We start from the raw sequence: 20,125 nt of genomic DNA, 5'->3' as shown, positions 1-20,125 counted from the left end.
AAAAAAGCAACACTAATTGCGCGTTTGTCAATGAAAGCAATTATATTCACTTAATTTATATAATTATGTGTCTTTCAAATAAGAAGTTTGAATTTTTAAGATAAAATCTACTTCAAGTTTGAAATATATCCTGGTAATTTCCTTCTTGAGAAATATAAGCGGCACAAAATTAAATATAAATGAAAAAAAAAAAACAAAACAAAAAAACAACAACAACAAAAAACAAAAAACAACAACAAACAAACAAACAAAGCAAAACATACCTTTGGTGATTGTGCTCCGTAACACTTGCGCTAGAAGGAAATGTTTTAGTCAGTTCCCTGAAGCTTGCGTTACAAATAATATAGCACTCAGAAACATGAACAGTATTTTTATACTGGTGACCGATGGTGTAATCGTGTTAATATGGTAATTTAGAGCAGCACGATATTTTAAATTCATGACAACTTGCAGATGACAGTCGAGCACAAATGCACGATGATTTTATCATTTGTGAAACTTATTACATGTTAATCATGATGTTCTACGATTTGATCATGCAACTCTTAGTCATCAAGCGAAGCATGCCAATCTTAGCAATACCTGCATGATACAATGAACACGTATATTTAAGTGCTAACTATTTTCATGAGATTTAAACTTTCTATCAGATATCGAAAGACACATTTGGAAAAAAGCGCGTGATTAAATAACACGTAGCCTTGAAACAGCAGTAAAGCCGGTGTAACATTAAATATTGCCCCTTTTGAAAATTGACCCCATGGGTCTTTTTTTCAACGGATGACTGATCAATTTTCACGCCCGTTATTTAATATCCATCTGCACATGAAAATTTGACCCTCGTTGAAAACTATACTCAGGTCATATTTCAACGTTAAAAACTGATTCTAATAATCTTACGCAATTTGCCTATTACCATATCATCAAAGATTAACATTTTTTCATTTTTTTCAGGACTGTAAGTAATAAACGTTTAGTTATACATTCGAGTGCGCCACACGCTAATAATACGTCTAATTATTTGCCAATTCATTGGCCATAACTCTGCAGATACTGGTCGGATATAGAATTTAAAACCCAGCTACACATCTTAAGATGCTTACTAACGTCTATATGTAAAATTGGTGACTATATGTGTAATGTATGGATGGGATGTCTGAAAACTGATCAACTACAGTCGGATCATATTTCAACCTTTGGTTCGAGTCGCAGTACTGACCTGGTTGATTATGTAGGGATAACGCATATTTGTTTCGTGTTATAACATCTGCAGAATCCCGACGGATTGGTTGGTGCCTGAGCTCGGTGGGCGAGGGTACCAACGTATCCCGAGGGATTCTGAAGAAGTTATAAACACGAAAGGAACATGCGCTGCCGCTATTATAGCATAAAACGCGTAAAACTAATAAATGAATACACTGTCCCTCAACGTCATAAAACTTCCACGAAATGCGCGGGAATGTCTGAGTTGTTTTTTTCACGTTGACGTCATTTCCTTTTGAATTATCCATTTTGGGACTGTTATACGTTTATGCTTTGCCAGGAACGCGCATATATAAAAATGTGTTGTAACAGCACGTGAGCGCAAGAATCTCTGTTAACACACGTTTTCGCTCCTGTTAAAACACCCCCGAAAAGTGACAAGGACAGCGGTTTTATGCTAGAATGTTTTATGGGTCTGTCATGTAATGGTGTTGAAACGTTAAAATGACTCAGGAGGTCAATTTTCAACGTTGTAAAATGACCCCTAAATTGTAAATTACCGACGGGTCTAAATATAACGTTACACCATCTTTACATGACCGAAAATAAAACACTAGCTGATATGAATGCCTAATATATTATTGTTGGATCAAGTCAAACCATTCACAGTTTAAGACTCGGTGAAATTATTATTATTATCATTATTATACCATATTTATTTAGTGCCCTTTTCATGATAAACACATTCATAGGCGCTTTACATGTTTTAGCAAACGTAGCTACACAGGACGCGGAATTCATCCTCTACTAGTAGAGACACAGAGCGATCTGACCAGAGGGACAGAGTGAGATAAAGCCCCATAGAACAGATAGAGAGAAATCCTTTTTAGATACAGTCCTGTCCGGCTAACTTAGTCTAGCTCTTTGCGAATAGACAGTCTGCTTCTTTAACGTGTCCGGTGTATAGCACGATACACGCGAAGCCGTCTTTCCTGGGAAGAACCAGTACCGGCCTCTTAGTGATAGTATTGCGCATATTCCGAAACTTTCAGAATTATATACTGTGGAAATCGTACAGCCAAAACTTCTTCAAGTTACCATTAACTCTGACCTTTTCTAGCGAGATCGCCTATGTGAGATGGTAAAGATCACAAAACTTATCACCGCTTAAAGACATAAAGTGTCCTACTTTCCGCTGAAAGGAATGTATAGTCATTGCATGGGAAAAGCATGGGCATTAAAGGTGCCCAATAGGACAATTTCTTCAAAATCTGAAAAATTCTGAAGAAGTCATTTTATGTTTCATTTGACTTAAGTATGGTGAACTAGAGAAATATTTTCCAAATAGTTTGCCAAATTGCTCACCAAAAGATGAAAACTTGAATGAGAACAAATACTTTCTTTTTGTCTGATTATAATCAGATATACACAAGTGATACAATTATGTGTAAATCTACAATTTATAAAACAATATCATATCCGATTGGACACTGTTAACTGTTACAATCCTGTTATTGTAATCAGTGAAGTATCTAAATTTGTGTTCCTTCAGCTCATCCATTTCTAGTGTCGTATGAAGATACTTTTTATTAATTAAAAACAACCAGTTGAAAGAAAATAGAACTTCAATACTCATAGTCATACGTTTTATTTGCTCGACTATTCGAAGAATAAGGAGAGCTATTCTACTCGACATGGCGTCTGTGTCGCCGTCTGCGTCACACCTTGGTTGAGGTTTTGCGTGCAAGTTACTATCAAGGCCATATCTCAGTAACTACTTGATGTATTGGATTGAAACATCACACGAGCCTTCCCAGTGATCATCCCTATTAAAATAATTAAGTTAGACAACTTTTGCTTAAATATAATTCAAATTATGGCCCTTGGTCGACTTTAAAAAAATCTGGTTGACATTTTGCGTGCAAGTACCATCAAGACCATATCTCAGTAACCACTTTATGTATTGGATTGAAACCCCAGTGATCAAACATATTAAAATAATTAAGTTAGACAAATCGTGCTGGAATTTAATACAAATTATGGCCCTTGTTTCATTATAATAGTTAATTCCATTGTGTCAAAGATTCGAATAGTCGAGCGCTGATTTTTTAAAACAAATTCACAAAATAGTAGTGCAAAACAAGTACTTCTTTCAAGTTTTTCGCGGCAACTACTACTTGCCACTCTTTAAAAGCAACATTTTTACAGAAATGCTCAATACATTTTTTATGCCATGGATTCTTTCAATAACACTATTAACATGTATCAAAACAAAGATTTTGGACAATGCATGACTCTGCTTACACTATGAAAAGCAGTCTTGCAATTATGCACTGGAATGAGAATATTGCTAACAAAAAGTCATCCAGCAAATATTGATACCGAAATAAATTGTGGAAAAGGACAGTAAGCCACTTATTGGATGACCAGCCACGGAGACCATTTAAAGGTATGTAAATAGCTATTTTAATTGCATGTAAATTGCCTTATATTAAACAGTTTTTGCAAAAATACAGACGGTCCTCAAATTCATGTAATCAGTTTGGTACAGTCAATTGTACAGTTATAAGTACACTTGAACAGGTAAAGCATGGAAAGTGTTTATAATCACCACCGTGTTTTATGAATAGGCCTTCCCTTTCCCTTTAAAAGTCGTGGAATTGAGTCACAGTATATACGTCTTTATTTCATCCAGACCATCCATCGTGCTTGTAGACCAAAGTGCTAATGTGAACGTGAAACGTTTTCCACTTTGGCGCTCGTTTTGGTTAAAAGAACGTCGCTTCATACACGGCGTCGGCGTCTCTGATCTTTCTTTGCGGCACTTTTTATGTAGTTCAAAGTTTACTTAGCTCAGCCAATGAAACACAGCATCAAAGCCGTCGGTGTATTTTCAAATGCGCTTTTTTAACATTGCTGTTTACAAAAACTGATCAGGAGTCTTTCCATTAGTCACGTGTCCCCATAAGCTCCTCGAATATAAGTTTACCACTTCTGCCAGTTACACATTTTTCTATGGCAAATCGTCATCAATATATACCTATTACACAAAAGAGCTATCGCTTTAATATGGGAGCGTCCTAGTGCCAGGTGGATTTATAGTTTATTAAAGTCTCATCCACATTCAAATTTTACAATTTATACACACCATATAAAACCATTAAAACATGTGGTAATTCTAAACAGAATTATAAGTGACTGTATCAAAAAGTCATATATGTACATTCTATAAACGAACTTAAAAGGAAGATTATACACATTCGTAAAATGACATATAATAAGTATTTACAAGAATAGTTGGTGCATTTACTTTGATATTATACAAAAAATAAAACTGATCAAAGGTTAGAAAAATGATGATATTGTAATATTTTTATCTCATAATTAGAAGTTATTAAGTCCTAATTCTGCTATCTCGTAATTAGGATTTAGTAACTCCTAATTTTGAGGTAAAATATTTCAAACCTGGCACTAGGACGCATAAAGAGATATCTGTATAACGTAAAAATACATCTCTTTGTGTTAAAGAGATATTACTATAATTTACAGAGATATCCCTTATAAATATCTTGATACTTCCTGTGTGGAAGTCTTGATGTGCCTGTCAAAGTCCGACCACACCCTATACCCCTGTCGAAAATCATTGTGGTTAACTTTCGTTAACAGTTCCTGTCCAACATATAGATGATCTCGCCTACCTCGGGGAAGTTGGGTTTTGAGCCCGGGCTCGGCCTTGTGAAATTATTTATAAAGAAGCTATCCAGCGAGCCTGCGATAGTTTCTGGTTCTTTCCATTGTGTTTCTCTTCTAAAAACAGACGATCTCCGACGTTTAACTTAAATTTAAACAACTGTTAAAAAATGACCCCATTACTGATCAAAATTTAACGACTGACAGGTTTTCAACGACATTTTGATCAAAATCTAATGTTGAAATGTTGGCGGGGTTAATTCTCAACGTTAAAAGGACCCATGGGGTCAATTTTCAACGGGGTCAATATTTAATGTTTAATGTTACACCGGCGCATCGATTGTGAATAAACTTTACATTGATATCAGCCTGCTTTTACAAAATGACCATTTTAATCAGTACCATTATTACTAGAACTTATAGTGTTAACATTATATTAATAATCCACTTTTTGTGTCATGCAGTAGAGTAGTGTTCCTAATTTACATCTAAAACTTGCAAACATCCTATTTTCGATCCAAAAAAAAAAGGCTTTAAACACACGAGGACATACATGCACAACAGGCATAGGCGAACAATAGTTACTTCTTACCGCATACAACATGACATTACAAAACTTAAGAGATCATACTGTTTATGAATTGGAAAATATAAAGGTTACTAAGGAGAAAATATCCTACCAATTATCAATTTCCGAACAAGGTTTATAGCTAGAGGTGACCCCTTTTATCCACATCTTTCACTCCATTTTATACACTATTCTATGTTTGAGGAAACGGAATGTTGATATCTCTATTGTTATTGGCTGTAAGCTATGTTCGGTAAAACATTTCATTCCCTTTTGCGGCTTATATCGTTTTGTAACTGTATTAGAAAACCAGGAAGAAACTGCTTCGCTTCCTATAGACGTACATGGTGCAAATATGAGATTTATTCGTCGTCTCAAATTTGACGGCGTGTGACCTGGTATTGAATTCGCCAGTAACTGCTTTATCGTTTCTTATGGGTGCAAATCAATGATGAATGGTTGTGTTATATAATGTACCAATATTGAAATTTATCGTATCCAAACATGACACAGAAATGTATATATCAAACGGAACAGGGAGTATGTATCTCATAGAAATTATGAATTACTAATGGTCAATTTACTGGATACTTGAAACATGAAGACAGGATGGTACAGCAAAGTAATTTGTTTTTGCGATTCCCGAGAAATACAGCTGGTGGAATAAATGACGAATCTAACTGATGAAGGAGATGGTCCGAAACATCCTCAGCCAATTTGTACCTCCGAATTAAATTAAATGGTTCAGGTTTAAGGAAATGTAATGTTCCAATACCTTATAAATTCAACATTGGATGAAATCCGCGGGTAACTATTTACTGTGTAAACTGTTCAGTAGGCAGACACTCAGATTTTATTGATGATTAATAAATATACTTGATGCACATTGACTAAGGTCAATCTCAAACATACAAATAGACCTGATGTTGATAACAAACTATAAACGTATATTACCAAACTCTAACTGTGGTAATAAGTGGTCATAAATTCAAGTTACACGCATGTTAGGATATAATTTCTGATGATTTTTACACTTATGTTGACTATTTAACCATCAAGATGATTGACACATAATGTTAAGATGAAAACGCAGTCACCTCTGAAAGAAATGTGTATTGAATATCACGTATTAAATCATTATCATCTAGCTGATATTGTATGAACAAATTATTGCATTTTTGCATACGAGAATAACGCTTTTGAGTGATGTCAACTTTTCATAAATATATCCGCTCCTGTTTTCAAATATTGGCATAATTTGGAGGCGTGCTCCTGTTGGAGCTACTTTTAGTTTATCTAAATAACACTTTTATAAATATATTTACATGTGTTTTCTCTTTAATCATATTAACTGCGTCGAGCTAAGCATATGTATAAACCATATCTGAGTTTGAGCGATGAATTGCAGCTTTCCGTAATCTCTATTCTGTCTTAAATACGCACGAGTTCATTTGTGGTGCTTGCTAATAACATCTCTTTGTAAAGACATGTTGATTACAGATAAGTTAGTCAACCTACATGTATATGAACTTAAATAGGTAAACAGGTGAATAGGTTACTATTTCTTTATCTAACAATTTTGTGTTGCAATATCTCACAAAACAGGTGATGGGTAGTTAATTTTCAAGCAGACTTATTTGGTAAGACGTTTAACATGGAAAAGAACAATATCGAAAAACCGCGATCACAAGTTCCGAGAAAGGTTTATAAAGGAATTGTAATGTTTGTAAATGAGATAGAGGAAATCGAAAAGATGGATACAAGAGAAGATGATATATGGATTTGCACATATCCTAGATCAGGTTTGCTCATTTTTTATACTTTATTTTAGAAATAATATATCTCATCCAGTGATTTGTCGTTGAATAAATCATTGTTTGGAGTTCAGATGCGAGGGAATTATATCACGAGAGCGTATCTGAACGACAAACAATGATTTATTCAAGAGCAAATCACTAAATGAGATATATTATTTCGATTCTAACACGTTACCAGAAACTTTAAAGTACATCCTTGACGGCATTTATTAAATATTTGCTCGTTTTCAATTGGTTTCTTTTCCAACGCGCCGCTATATGCCGTTTAACGCTATGACGTAATATTGTGACGTCAGAAGAGTGAATTGTCGTATGATAATTTACTGTTTACAGCCGTCTTTGTTTAATAGGAAAATGAATTGGATTGTTAGAATATTATATTTTTATTTATTATCTTTACGAAATTATGTTTGTCTGTGTTGTTATATGATTAACAAAAAATGAAGACTTAAAATCGAGCGGTTTGTCGTATGGTTTAGAGTTCAGATGTGAAAGAATTGAATCACGATGAACCGTAGTGAATTAGATGATTACCCGCATTGAAATATTTTGACGAAAATAATTCTGGGTTTCTTTTGTCCTAGTAGAAATGAAATGGACGTCAAGCTGCAACTGGACGCCATAATTTACGTCACATTACTCTTTTACCTTGTCGCGCGTCAACCGTTGTTTAATTCAGAATATACAGAGCTTGACTTTATTCTTTGTTTAACTGGCAATGAAATCGAGCCATATTAGATGTAATTTACTAGTATATGATAATTAGAGAATGGTGTCTATAATTAACAATATATTAAATGACATAAGAGATATTTGCAAGCTGTTTTAGTACAGCTGGTTTTGACAGAAAAAGACAAAGGAATCTTTCGTAAAGGTTTGAAACATAAAAATATTGCATGTGACGGATTTACTGACAACAAAACAATATTTTTTTAAAGGAAAACGTTTTCTACAACCTTATAAATACATGATATTATTTTACCAAAAGTGATTACGTAAGTCTCCTTTGAGCTGTTGTAGCCTCTGTGTTTTCTTATAAACAATTTCGATTCTGAACAAGTAAACAGCTGCTGTTAAATCTAACACTGAAATACAACTATTCTCTGAACATTTCAGTTTCTTATTAATGAAAAACTTTATAACTTTCACAACAGTTAACACGAATCTAGAAGCTTGCCCCTGCCATCAACGTTATCATGTTTCTTTATTCTTTTGTAGGGACAACACTCACACAAGAGCTCGTGTTCTTGATACAAACACTAGACTTTGAGACAGCCAGTAAAGTTCAACTTGATGCACGTGTACCTTATATTGAAATCAAAGATGATAAATGACCGCATTATAAAGGTTTTTAATGATAAATTCTATAAGGATCTTACATGTATGCTTGTGTAAGCGAGGAGTTTTCCAAAACCAAGGGAAAGCGAGTAATGAGAAACCGTGTAATAATGCGTCCTGAGGCTTTAGGAAAACGACATGGAAAGTAGTTTTGCCTATTTTCAAAAATGTTATAGATATTCTTGATTATAAAATCGGGCAAGTAGTTTATGAAGTCATAATTATGACATCACAATACGTATTAGCCTGGCTCCCTGGATGCATGGTTATTTTTTTTATAAATACTTGTACTGCAAACATTTTATAAGAAAATCTTAAGCCTCTAAAATAGCACATTATTATCTGATGTTCGGAGCCAGGGGCAATAAAAATGTTACAGAAAGAACCTGCTAGGGTTACTTCCGCGCTTAATGAAGAAAACTTAGCATATGAAAAATATGACAGAACAAAAATAGGGACAGAAGCCAGTCTAAGTGAGCATGTGCAACTTGTGTTTTCCCTAGGACCTTCTACTGGGATACACATGTCTTTTTTCTAGGTAGGCAAGAAATCACAATCGTGTTATCGCTTGTATATATTTGCTAAAGCTGCATGTCATTTACAGGTTTGTTTGGATATCGAAATCATAAAACGAGATAGTAACGTGTATAAAACAATGAGGGAGCACAAATCTTGCGCCCAATATCATATATTCATTGAAAATAATTTCTAAATATCAAAATTTTGTTATCCAAAATTGTTAAATCCGCTCTTTTTGATCCTACGTTACCTATCTTATTTCTCAAAGTAACAATTGGACACGGTGTGTTACAAATCATATAGACAATTACATGCGTAGCTTTTGTATTTGCTTAAAGTTTATGTCATTTCACATGATTGATATGATAACAATAATTCGATATATATTTTCTTTTCTGTCTTTCAAGTGTTTTAAGGTTAAAAAGCGACATAAAAAGGATTCGAATCCTGGTTATTAAAATGATTTATTTCAAACCATTCCTCACGGTTTACTCTGAAGAAAGGAATTATGAGTAAAAACTCAACTTTATCCTTAGTGTATGGAATTGCAAATATATCAATAATTTATATATAGATATTGCGCTAGTATAAAATGCGTAACTGCAAAGTGGTTTCATGATTAAGTTTTGTTCCCATATTTTCAGCTTGTGAGCGATCCCTTTAAAGTCACATCTCACGCGTTATCAATCATACCAGATCTATTTACATCTAAAATGTTCTTTTAATTAAGCAAACGTGAACAGATTCAATTTTACATGTCCATTAAGTTTTCATAACCTGTATTAACTAAAGGTTTCTGTGTTAGGTGCATTTTGCATTAGTCAAAGCATATTTGCAATTGCAGGTATAAAGTATGTAGAACAGATGAAATCGCCACGTATGATCAAAAGTCATCTTCATCACTTTCTGTTGCCAGAACAATTACAGAATGGGAAAGGAAGAGTAAATTTTGCTTATTAACAATCACATGCACTTATAGATTTGATTTCAAACCATTATAATGTACGATAGTTTATATTAGTTTGAGTCTTTTGTTTCCTTTTCGAAATAGTATGTGCTTAAGAAATCGAATAGTTTTAGCTTTTGATTGCTTGATTGTGTTCTATGCTTCCATCTAACATGAATGACAGTTCTAGACAAGCATTGTACCACTTACATTGGTTGCCGGTGAAAGCAAGAATTGAGTTCAAGATACTCTCTTTCATGTATAGCTGTCACACTGGCAAAGCACCTCTGTACTTAACAGAATTGCTTACAGAGTATAATCCTAGAAGACAAGGTTTGAGATCGTCTGAAAATTCTGAATGTCGTTATGTTGTTCCATACAACAAGTGAAAACTATTCAATGATAGACGTTTCTGTACTATTGGTCCAAAACTGTGGAATGAACTACGCAAAAGTAAATCACTTGACACATTAAAAGAAAATCTTAAGACACTGTATTTCAGAGATTTCGCGGCATTGTTTTAAATTTTGATAACTGTTTATCATGCGAAAACAGCAGGTGATAGTTCTTAAATTTTTGTAAAAGGTTTTACATTTCAACATTTATATCTCCAAGGTTTGTTTAATAAACGCACTTGTAGGGAAGTGTGTAGTATTTCTTTCTTAAATAGTATATGATGGCACCATTAAACGGGGGGGGGGGGGGGGGGGGGGGAACCTCTATATGCAGCCCGTCTGGGCGTGCCAGATGCTTTAAGCACTGGTATTGGCAATAGGGGTAAAATGACCTCAAGGGGAGGGGTACGATCAGGACTGTTTATTACAATAAGGCTGTTATTATTATTATTATCATTATTAATATTGTTACAATATCTATTATTATCATTATTATGTACAACGCCATTGAATATATCATTGTATAAAAATAGACGTTTAATCAAATTATTCAGTTTCTGTTTCAGTTTCATTTAATAGATTAAGTTACCTAAAATTTATGTTTAAGCTTAGATTATATTTTCTTTAAATTTCAGATTATATATTTGGTAAGGAATCCGAAAGATGTCGTAACGTCATTCTATAACTTTATGGCTGATCAGCTTGTAGAAGGAGACCGTGTATTTGAGAACTTCTTTGATGGCTTTGTTAACGGGACTGGTGAATAGATCCACTTATACACTAAGAGACTGAAATAACATTTCCAAATTTGTGTTTACATGAGTTTAGCGTGTTAAACCACTAACACAGCCATGCTATTGGAAAATTACAAATATATTACTTTCCTTTCACACAGTGTAAGATTGATATGTACTGATTCGTGGCATAGGTTTTCTTAGATCAGCCATTTACTATGCTACAACTCTGTTAACTTTTTGTTTTAGAGAATACATCTGGACCTTAATTTATCAAAGCTTTATATTAACAATACTTTTTTAATTTTAGAATTTGCATGTCCGTGGCCGAGACATGTTTTAGAATATTGGAGTCGACGGGATGATCCTAATGTTCCTTTTTTTAGATTTGAAGATGTCGTCAAGGTAGATTTTAATGTAGATATTTAAAAAATAACAATGTATTAAACATCGATGGTAGCGACAGTTATCGCGACATGTATTAGCTAAGCATCCTCGACTTGTAGTCAGTATTGGGCCTTGGTGAATTATTGTATGAACTGTGGACAAATTACCTTCTCACCTGAAATCGAACCTGAGTCATTCGAACTAAGGGCCCGATGCTCAACTCATGCATCAGCAGATTCCCACATGTTAGATATTTAGGAGTATTCAGTATTATTTGATGAAAATTATTACTAGACACACATAATATAATAAGATATAAATTTGGCAATAATATTTAACGGTTAATTACTTACTATTTTCTTTAAGGCGACACTTAAGCAGTGGTAGAAAACCATGAATTTATAATCTTGTACCTTTATGTTGGTAAAAATAAAGATAGCAAAATGAAGAAATATACTAGAATAAGATATTTTCATATACTGAAGGATAAACCTGCTGCCATCAGACGTATTGCAGACTTGTTGGGAAGAACACTTACAGAAGAGGATGTGACAAAAATTGCCGATCATTGTCTTGTTGACAACATGCGGGTTAATGACAAAGTGAACTTCTCCTATTGGAAAGACATTAGATATGTTAACGAAAATGCAAAGGGAGCACATATAAACAAAGGTGTGAAAGAAAAGATTTTTAAGATAATTTTTTGCTTTTATCTATCAATGACAGTTCATATGAACGAACGAAAAGACTTTAGTCGTTAAGGTTTCGACCGTAATCCATGAACATGCATTTAAGTTCATTTTCAGCTATCAAAGTGTAATGCCGAGATAAGGCCATTTTTACATTTGTATCTATTGCCATACACATACATAACCATAATTTGTTTCGATGTGACAATTTGCCTTTAACAACAAAATCACAGTTTATGTGAGTAGGACATGTTTTCAAGAATATATAGTCATGCTTAACTGGTAGGAAAAGTATACATTTGTCCAAATACGTGTAAGAGATAGATACTTCTGTCTTTCCTTGGGGGTAAAATCATGCACTTTTAATCACGTGACTATAGAACATATCATATAATGACGTCATAAAGTATACATTGTCAGAAAATGCCCAAAACGTATTTGTCAGTGCGACATATTCTTGAACGTGATAGGCAAAAATGATCTTACATGTCTACCTATGAATGACAGCTGTTCTCCCACTTGATATCTATACTCTGTCGTTTAGGAAGGCAGAACACTCTCTTACACAGGCAGGCATATATTAAGATCATTATAAACAGAAAACACCCATTTTATTTCTCCAGTATACAAAAGAGATAAAATATCGTAACATTTGAAAATAAAAATTGTTCTCGGATTAGGAAACTTACATAGAAAAAACTGATCAGGAAGAGCGTAAAAGAAACCGTTTACCATTCATTTCTGCACTAACTTTACTAAATGTACGCTCAGCCTCATACGTATTTCAAGAAAGAAATTGAAATCTGAGAAATCTGTGAGGTCTTCAGATTACCTAACTATGTTTCTCACTTTTAAAGGTGAACCTGGTGCCTGGCATGCCGTTTTGACACAAGAACAAAGTGCAAGAATTGATGAAATGATGCATGAACTAGATGGCTCAGGACTAGAGATTGTACATACGTAACAAATACAGACATTGTCGTAATGACCACATGCTATTATGCTGAGTTCCCTTAGCTCATTTCAGGATCATTTTGTTTGGTAGATCAGCGTTTTGTTTCAGTAAGAATTACTGTTTTGTATATAAGCATACGGATGAATGAATAAGTTAAAGATTGAAAATGTGTATGCACCTTGTCTCACGATTTTTATGGACCGCTTTAAATTGCTTATATTATAGTTATATAACCTGTATAAATAAAGTAAACTATCGTCCTTTTTAAAAACAATATATATGTATTGTATTTTCATTACAAAACACGCATTAATTTCTCGAAATATCATTGGTCTAAACCACAGGGATCCGTCACGTGCTATGATAGAGGGGGAATATTTTTATGTTAGAGGGGATTTTGTAAAAACAAATCACCCATAAAAACATAAATATAGACAAGGGAGGTATCCTGTGGTCTAAACTATATAAATCACTTATATAAAAAAGTCTATCACGCCCTTGAAATCCCAAACCGAAGTTGAGAGATTTTTACGGAGCTTTTGGATACAAAGAATGGAATTTCCTTATTTATTTTCTCATTGTTTTGACTATTTGTCCCTCACCACTGTGGGTTCGTAACCTAACTTGAGATGAAGAGAAGGAAGAAATCCAGCTGACTAACGGAAGGTTTGTGGTTCTACTCAGGTAGCCGTCCTCGCCTGCGATAATGCGTATAGGAAACCCCAACAGCAAAAGCCTTCATATAACACCAACGTTTGAAAGTTAATATACGCCCTAAAAGCGTGCTATTTAGACGTTAAACATAACAGAAAATAAATAACAGATTTAATGAACTTTAACTTATATGAAGTGAAATCATACCGTGAAACTCAGCTAAACAACTTTACTAACCCCGCACTTTGTGTTCTGTTGTTATCTCTGTCAAATATTGACATGAAAATAAAAAAAGAAAACCGATAACAATCTGATAAAAAAAAAAAATCGGACGTACGTTCGTTGGACGGTGGTAAAATAGCTTAATTAAAAAAATCACAAAATACAATTTAGTGCTGAACGCTTAATGGCCATAGCAAGATGAAACAAATTTGAAACAAACTTTCCGCTCAACACGAGCTACAAAGACACCTTTATCTGGACGTGAGGTACTATTCTGCTGGTTATATGATCTGTATCGTCAAATGCAGGGTGATGCTGCCCAATCTGCTGCGGAATATTTATCCGCGAAGGACCATGTGCTTATTTCTGGAAACAAGGATAATAATCTTTTTCTATGCATATTTATTTTAACTAACAATTTTATAGAAATCTGCTTGTTTAGATTGTTAATATTATTAACGATAATGTTTTTTCTTACGCAATAACCTCCGTGAATGCTATGCCGTTAGTGATATCACACATCTGATAAAAGAATTTCATGCACATATAGAAAATACCGACGAACGAACCGTTGCAACTGAACTGATTAAAACATGAGTGTGTAAAATATAATATACACCGATTTCACACGTTGTAAGTCTAATGCAGTCATAACATAGTTAACGATCATTTTTGAAATCGGTGTTACCTTATTGTGTTTGTTGCGCCTCATTAAATGTACTTCCGATTGTTACTGCTGTTAAGTTTAGAAATAATTTATCAATTAAAAAATCTGTCATGTTTGACTGAAGTAACAAAGTGTGGATTTAGAAGGATTTAGCGTTGTTATATTTTCTGGTTCCTTGGTATCATAGGAGTCCATTCAGTACTCATGTAATAGAATTAAGCCAGTGCTAAGGAGCGTGAAGGGTGTTGCACTCAGTCAAACCGAGTCTGCTGTTATTTTGCTTGGGTGCATTTTATGCTTCCAAAGGACATTCTTATAGATTTAATTTTTATAGTATATTAGGAAGTAACAGTAGTAATATAAAGAAATTGGTGACCGAGGTGAGGCAAAAGATATGAAGTTATCTCACACAGACATTTCATTCGGAAAACTCTTCACACACCGGCATTTAATCCGGATTACCTGTTCTATAGGCGAGAAAACGGAATCTCATAATGCAATATGCTATGTGTTTTTTATTATCTATAACAACAGAACTATAAATGAAGCAAAACCACATTTATCCCATTTAATTATCTTAACAGACAACTCTTACTGACAATATAGTCAGTATACAAGGCTTAAATACTTTTCGATGAATGAAGATTACATTACGTTTACAGTTCGTCTATCTCTCCTGCTAATAAAATAAATAATATTACCTATAAACTGAGTTTTCAAAAATTCAATTCACTTTATTTCAAACATTCTGTTGAGTAGATAAATTTTTCACTATACAAGCATTACATTTCCTTTCATTAAATCATAACCATATGCATAAATTGAAAAACTTTGATATTGTTTAAATATTTCGGGTCTCCATCATACAAGTAGCTACTGACAAACAGTTTTTTATGTTCGTCAGAGTAGCACACTGCATGGGGATGTTTCAGACCATCTCTTTTATCAAGCAGAAGTTTCTTTCCAGATCCATACAGTTGTATTGTATGGGTATTCCAGTTACAAACCACTAATTCAGAGCCATTTGCAACGCATATTCCAGCAGGGTAGCTAATATCTTCATCTTTCAAGCGTCTAATATGTTGATCTGCGTTAATTGGTAGCCGTGATATTTCTTTGCTATCCCTGTGGGATACATACACACAATTGTGTACAGAGCAGAAAGCTACATACCAAGGGTCAGCAAAATTGTATGGTATTATGCTGAAAACATTTTTAACGGTACCATGTTTACAAATAATTTCTATCTTGCTGACATAGGAAACGATAAAATGGTCGTTGAAATGTTCTAAACCAAGACAGATACCATTGACTTTCAAGCTACGAACGCATGTAATCTTCGTATTACTTATTGAAAACAACTGAATCGTTTTGTCGAAATGAACTGACACGGCCGTGAGTTGATCTTTTGTTACTGTCACATCCCAAGGATTCGAAGGTAAACTCTGCCTTGCAATGATCCGATGATATGTCATGTCTACTATTTTGAGAGCGCTGTTTTGATTATCACAAAGAACAATATCTCCAGATAAAAGCAACTCACAGCCGGTAATATTACAATCGTTCTTGTCGTCTGCAGTTTTTACGTTTATATCAATACAATGAGTTGGGATCATATCAAAAAGTCTAATTTTATCTATATCTTTATGATTGACACTACATGACTCTGCGACGGGAGGTATGTCGTTTGTAAAATCTTCATTCATTCTTCGTAGTAAATGCGTTGCGGTTGCAGAGAATTTTCTGTGGAATCTTACACATGTTTTACTGAGATTTTCATCACAGTTTTGACAATACCTATCAGCTGCAACCACTGTTCCTTCCGTCCTACTAGGATCACATGAAATCATACCATTAAATTTTGCAGTTTCGCGACAGAGATTATCAGAAGGTAAAGCAGCGGTATTGATTGAGATTGTGCTTCCATTGTTTGTGTTTTGACCAGACGATTCATGCAACTCAGATTTCATAATTGCTCTTCGTCCACTTACTTCTCCATCTGTTATTATATTCCGGTCTAGTTTTACATCGTTGTCTATGCATTGCACACTTAATTTCCCGGACGGCCTGTTATTGCATTTATCCATGTTTTCCCAACAACTTCTTTAAAGTATAGCTACATCTAGAGTACCGTTTTCTCCATACAACTATTTGCAAAGAGAATTTCTATGGTAAATTCGATCTACGTAACTCCAAAAACACGTAAATTCTGTCACAAAATAAACTCGATTTCAATATGTTTGAAAATCTGATTGATCTATGAATATTTGTACAGATCAGTACCCGCGCATAATAATATATATATCAAGCCATCTCCATACCTCAATGTGTCAGTGCATTTTTTTTAATTAACTTGCCTTTGACTAAATAAACTCGGCCGTCCTACTTACTTAAGACATGATGATTTGCAAAAACAACATATTAATCTATCTACATCTTTAAAGGGACGAATTCTACTAGGCCTAAATAATCAAAAATATTGTACAGAAAGTAGTAAACCGTGGCAACACTTGTTGAAATAATGTAGAAAATTAACATTCTTCCAGCAATTTTACTAATAACTAACTTTCATTTTTTAACAACTTTATAATTTTTCAGTGACATATATACTCCATACCAAATTTGGTGGAAATAAAAAAAACATGCTGAAAACACCAAACTGTGGGCGAGTAGCTTTAAAAGCAATTCCATCCGGTTTTGTTTTTGTACGAGAATGCTTTTTGACGTAACTTATGTATCATCTAAATACAAAGTCCAATAGTAGTTAAAACTTTAAAAAATATGCCCCATGGAACCAAAACCGTTCAGCTTTGTACCATATATTTTAACTTAAAATATAAAAGTTTAATACTAGTATGTTTGATAAACTTTTATTCTTTGCTGTTCTGAAAACCATTTTAAAATTAGTTGGATGTACAGAGCTATTGAGAGTAGTCTACATTAGATCTGTAGAATGCTGAATTGTTCTTACAAAATTTTATTACTTGTTATGAAAATGTCAAATAAAGATGTTTAGTACGCATGTGTTATAGATATTATTAATGTATAAAGAATGTCAAAGAATTAATTTTGTTTGTTTGTTTGTTTTTGTGTTTTACGCCGGTTTTCAACATCATTTCATAGATATAACGGCGGGCAGTTAGCCTAAACAGTGTTCCTAGATTCTGTATCGGTACAATCCTGTTCTCCGCTAGTAACTGCCAACTTCTTCACATTAATCCGTCCATTCTTCCCCACATTGTAAATCTGTCCACTATTCAGGGCATAGTCCCAGATGACCTGAAATCTGCAAGGGTTATTCCTCTGTACAAGAAAAATGACAAAACTGATGTTGGTTATTATAGGCCTCTATCCATTTTATGCATTCTTTCTAAGATTTTTGAAGGGGTTATCTGTGACCAAATGGAAGGTTATCTGAATGATAAAGAACTTATATATTTTGTATATTTTTTCAGTCTGGCTTTAGACGTTGATTTTCCACTTACACCTGCCTTATTTATTTGTCGGATTTTATGAAATGTCTGATGGATCAAGGTGACATGGTAGGCATGGTGTTACTGGATTTACAAAAAGCGTTTGACACTGCCTAACATAGTATCCTGTTAATGAAACTGAATGTCATAGGTCTAAGTTCTGATGCAATTAGATGGTTTCAGTCTTACCTCTCTGATAGACAGCAATTAGTAGATGTATCTGGTGTTCATTCCAGACAGGCTCCAGTTACCCGTGGGGTTCCTCAAGGGTCCGTTCTTGGGCCCCTTTTGTTCTTAGTTTATGTAAATGACATGTCAGCTATTGTTAATAAAAAACTTTTATCATATGCTGATGAATCGGGTATTCTTGTTTCTAGAAAAAGACATCTCACAGACTGAATCTGTTTTATCCAGTGAACTTGAAATTGTAAGTGAATGGCTTGTTGATAACAAACTTTCGCTACATCTTGGAAAAACAGAGTCCATTCTGTTTGGATCAAACTCCAAGTTAAGGCCCCGATCAAGTTTGAATATTACATGTAATGGTACAAGTATTAAAGCTACCAATTCAGTGAAGTACCTTGGTGCAATCATGGACCAGAATCTATCTTGTGATGAAATTGCAAGATTTGTGGTTTCTGAAGCAAATGTCCGTCTAAAAGTTTTGTATCATAAGAGTAAACTTTTGACTCTTCACACCAAGAAATTGTTGGTCATGGCTCTAATTCAGTGCCACTTTGATTATGTTTGTTCTTTCTGGTATTTCTGTTTGACTAAATACTGGAAAAATAGGCTTCAAATTACGCAAAACAAGCTTATTCGGGTTTCCCTTGGTCTTGATGTATGTCTCTTGTTAGTCCTGAGCAGTTTAGGGACTTGAACTGCTTATCAGTGGTTAAAAGGGTTGAACAGTTAACTCTCGGTCATGTACATAAAATAAAGATGGGTAAAACCCCTGAGTACCTGAATGATAAATTTGTACCCCTTAGCTCTATACATGATCGATGCACAAGGTCTAGAGTAACTGCTTTCCCTAGCAAGAATTCCAGTGATGGTTATTTGTACACTGATACTGGGCAATTCCCAATGCCCAAGGTTGGGAGCTTTGGCAAAAAGACATTTGCCTTCAATGGTATTGCTTTGTGGAATCACATTCCCCAGGATCTTAAATATATTACTTGTCCTTCGAATTCAAACATGCCATCAAAATCCTATTATGGCCAGTTAGTTTTTCATACTTTCTTATTTCCTTTTTGTCTAGTCACTTTTATGTTGTGCATGATATATTTCTGTTTTTTTTTTAATACTGACCTCTAGGTGTCTAATCCTAAAATATTGTGATAGTAATATGTGACATTAAATACTGTGATAATACGTAAAACTAAATTATCTGCGAAACATTTGATTTCAAGATTTAATATGCAATTTTTTGTTAAAACAAATACACGACTTTCTGTGTCATGACGCCAATAACAGGGACCACAATGGAAATAAGGGGAACTTTTGTTTCTCTTTTTGTGTTATTTATGGTATTGGTGTGCATTTCATGGTTGAGAATATATGTAAAGTTGTATTAGTCTGCTTGCCACCATATTGTTGTTATATATCATGCACCTGTTTAATTGCCATGTTCTTTTTTATGTGCACACGTTTAATAAATAAAACCTACCTACCTACCTACCTAGCTAGCTATCTATCTATCTAATCTGAGGCGGAAGAACATTGATTTCAGATACGATGTCGCTCATCGCTGTGTTTAGCCACGCCTGTACTTTCAAGTATAAACTACACCTACTGATAATAAATGCAATACACATGTATAAAGTAAGTTAAAACTGCGTAGTCTCATTTAAGCGTTTGGTAGTTTC

At 34.1% G+C, this 20,125-nt stretch overlaps 1 protein-coding gene across 1 annotated transcript; it reads left to right on the top strand.

Annotated features, from left to right (window-relative positions):
- Positions 1 to 7,075: 7,075 nt before the first annotated feature.
- LOC123526533 (amine sulfotransferase-like) lies at positions 7,076 to 14,047 on the top strand. Its single transcript, XM_053523024.1, has 7 exons — positions 7,076 to 7,263; positions 8,497 to 8,625; positions 9,980 to 10,077; positions 11,112 to 11,235; positions 11,521 to 11,615; positions 12,083 to 12,269; positions 13,144 to 14,047. Exons 3-7 carry the CDS (start codon positions 10,000 to 10,002, stop codon positions 13,248 to 13,250), a joined length of 591 nt encoding a protein of 196 aa, XP_053378999.1. The 5' UTR covers positions 7,076 to 7,263; positions 8,497 to 8,625; positions 9,980 to 9,999; the 3' UTR covers positions 13,251 to 14,047.
- The last annotated feature ends 6,078 nt before the right edge of the window (positions 14,048 to 20,125 follow it).

The sequence above is a fragment of the Mercenaria mercenaria genome, chromosome 14 (genome assembly GCF_021730395.1).
Source record: "Mercenaria mercenaria strain notata chromosome 14, MADL_Memer_1, whole genome shotgun sequence".
In the NCBI taxonomy this organism is placed as follows: Eukaryota; Metazoa; Mollusca; class Bivalvia; order Venerida; family Veneridae; genus Mercenaria; species Mercenaria mercenaria.
The sequence above is the reverse complement of the archived record's forward strand: the minus strand, read 5'-3'. Positions and strand labels throughout refer to the sequence as shown.

Excerpts from the sequence above, each read along its gene's own strand:
- LOC123526533 (XM_053523024.1), top strand. The coding sequence starts at position 10,000 with ATGAAATCGCCACGTATGATCAAAAGTCATCTTCATCACTTTCTGTTG. Across the intron at positions 11,236-11,520 it reads TGGCTTTGTTAACGGGACTG|AATTTGCATGTCCGTGGCCG; the intron begins GTGAATAGATCC and ends TTTTAATTTTAG. Across the intron at positions 11,616-12,082 it reads GATTTGAAGATGTCGTCAAG|GATAAACCTGCTGCCATCAG; the intron begins GTAGATTTTAAT and ends CATATACTGAAG.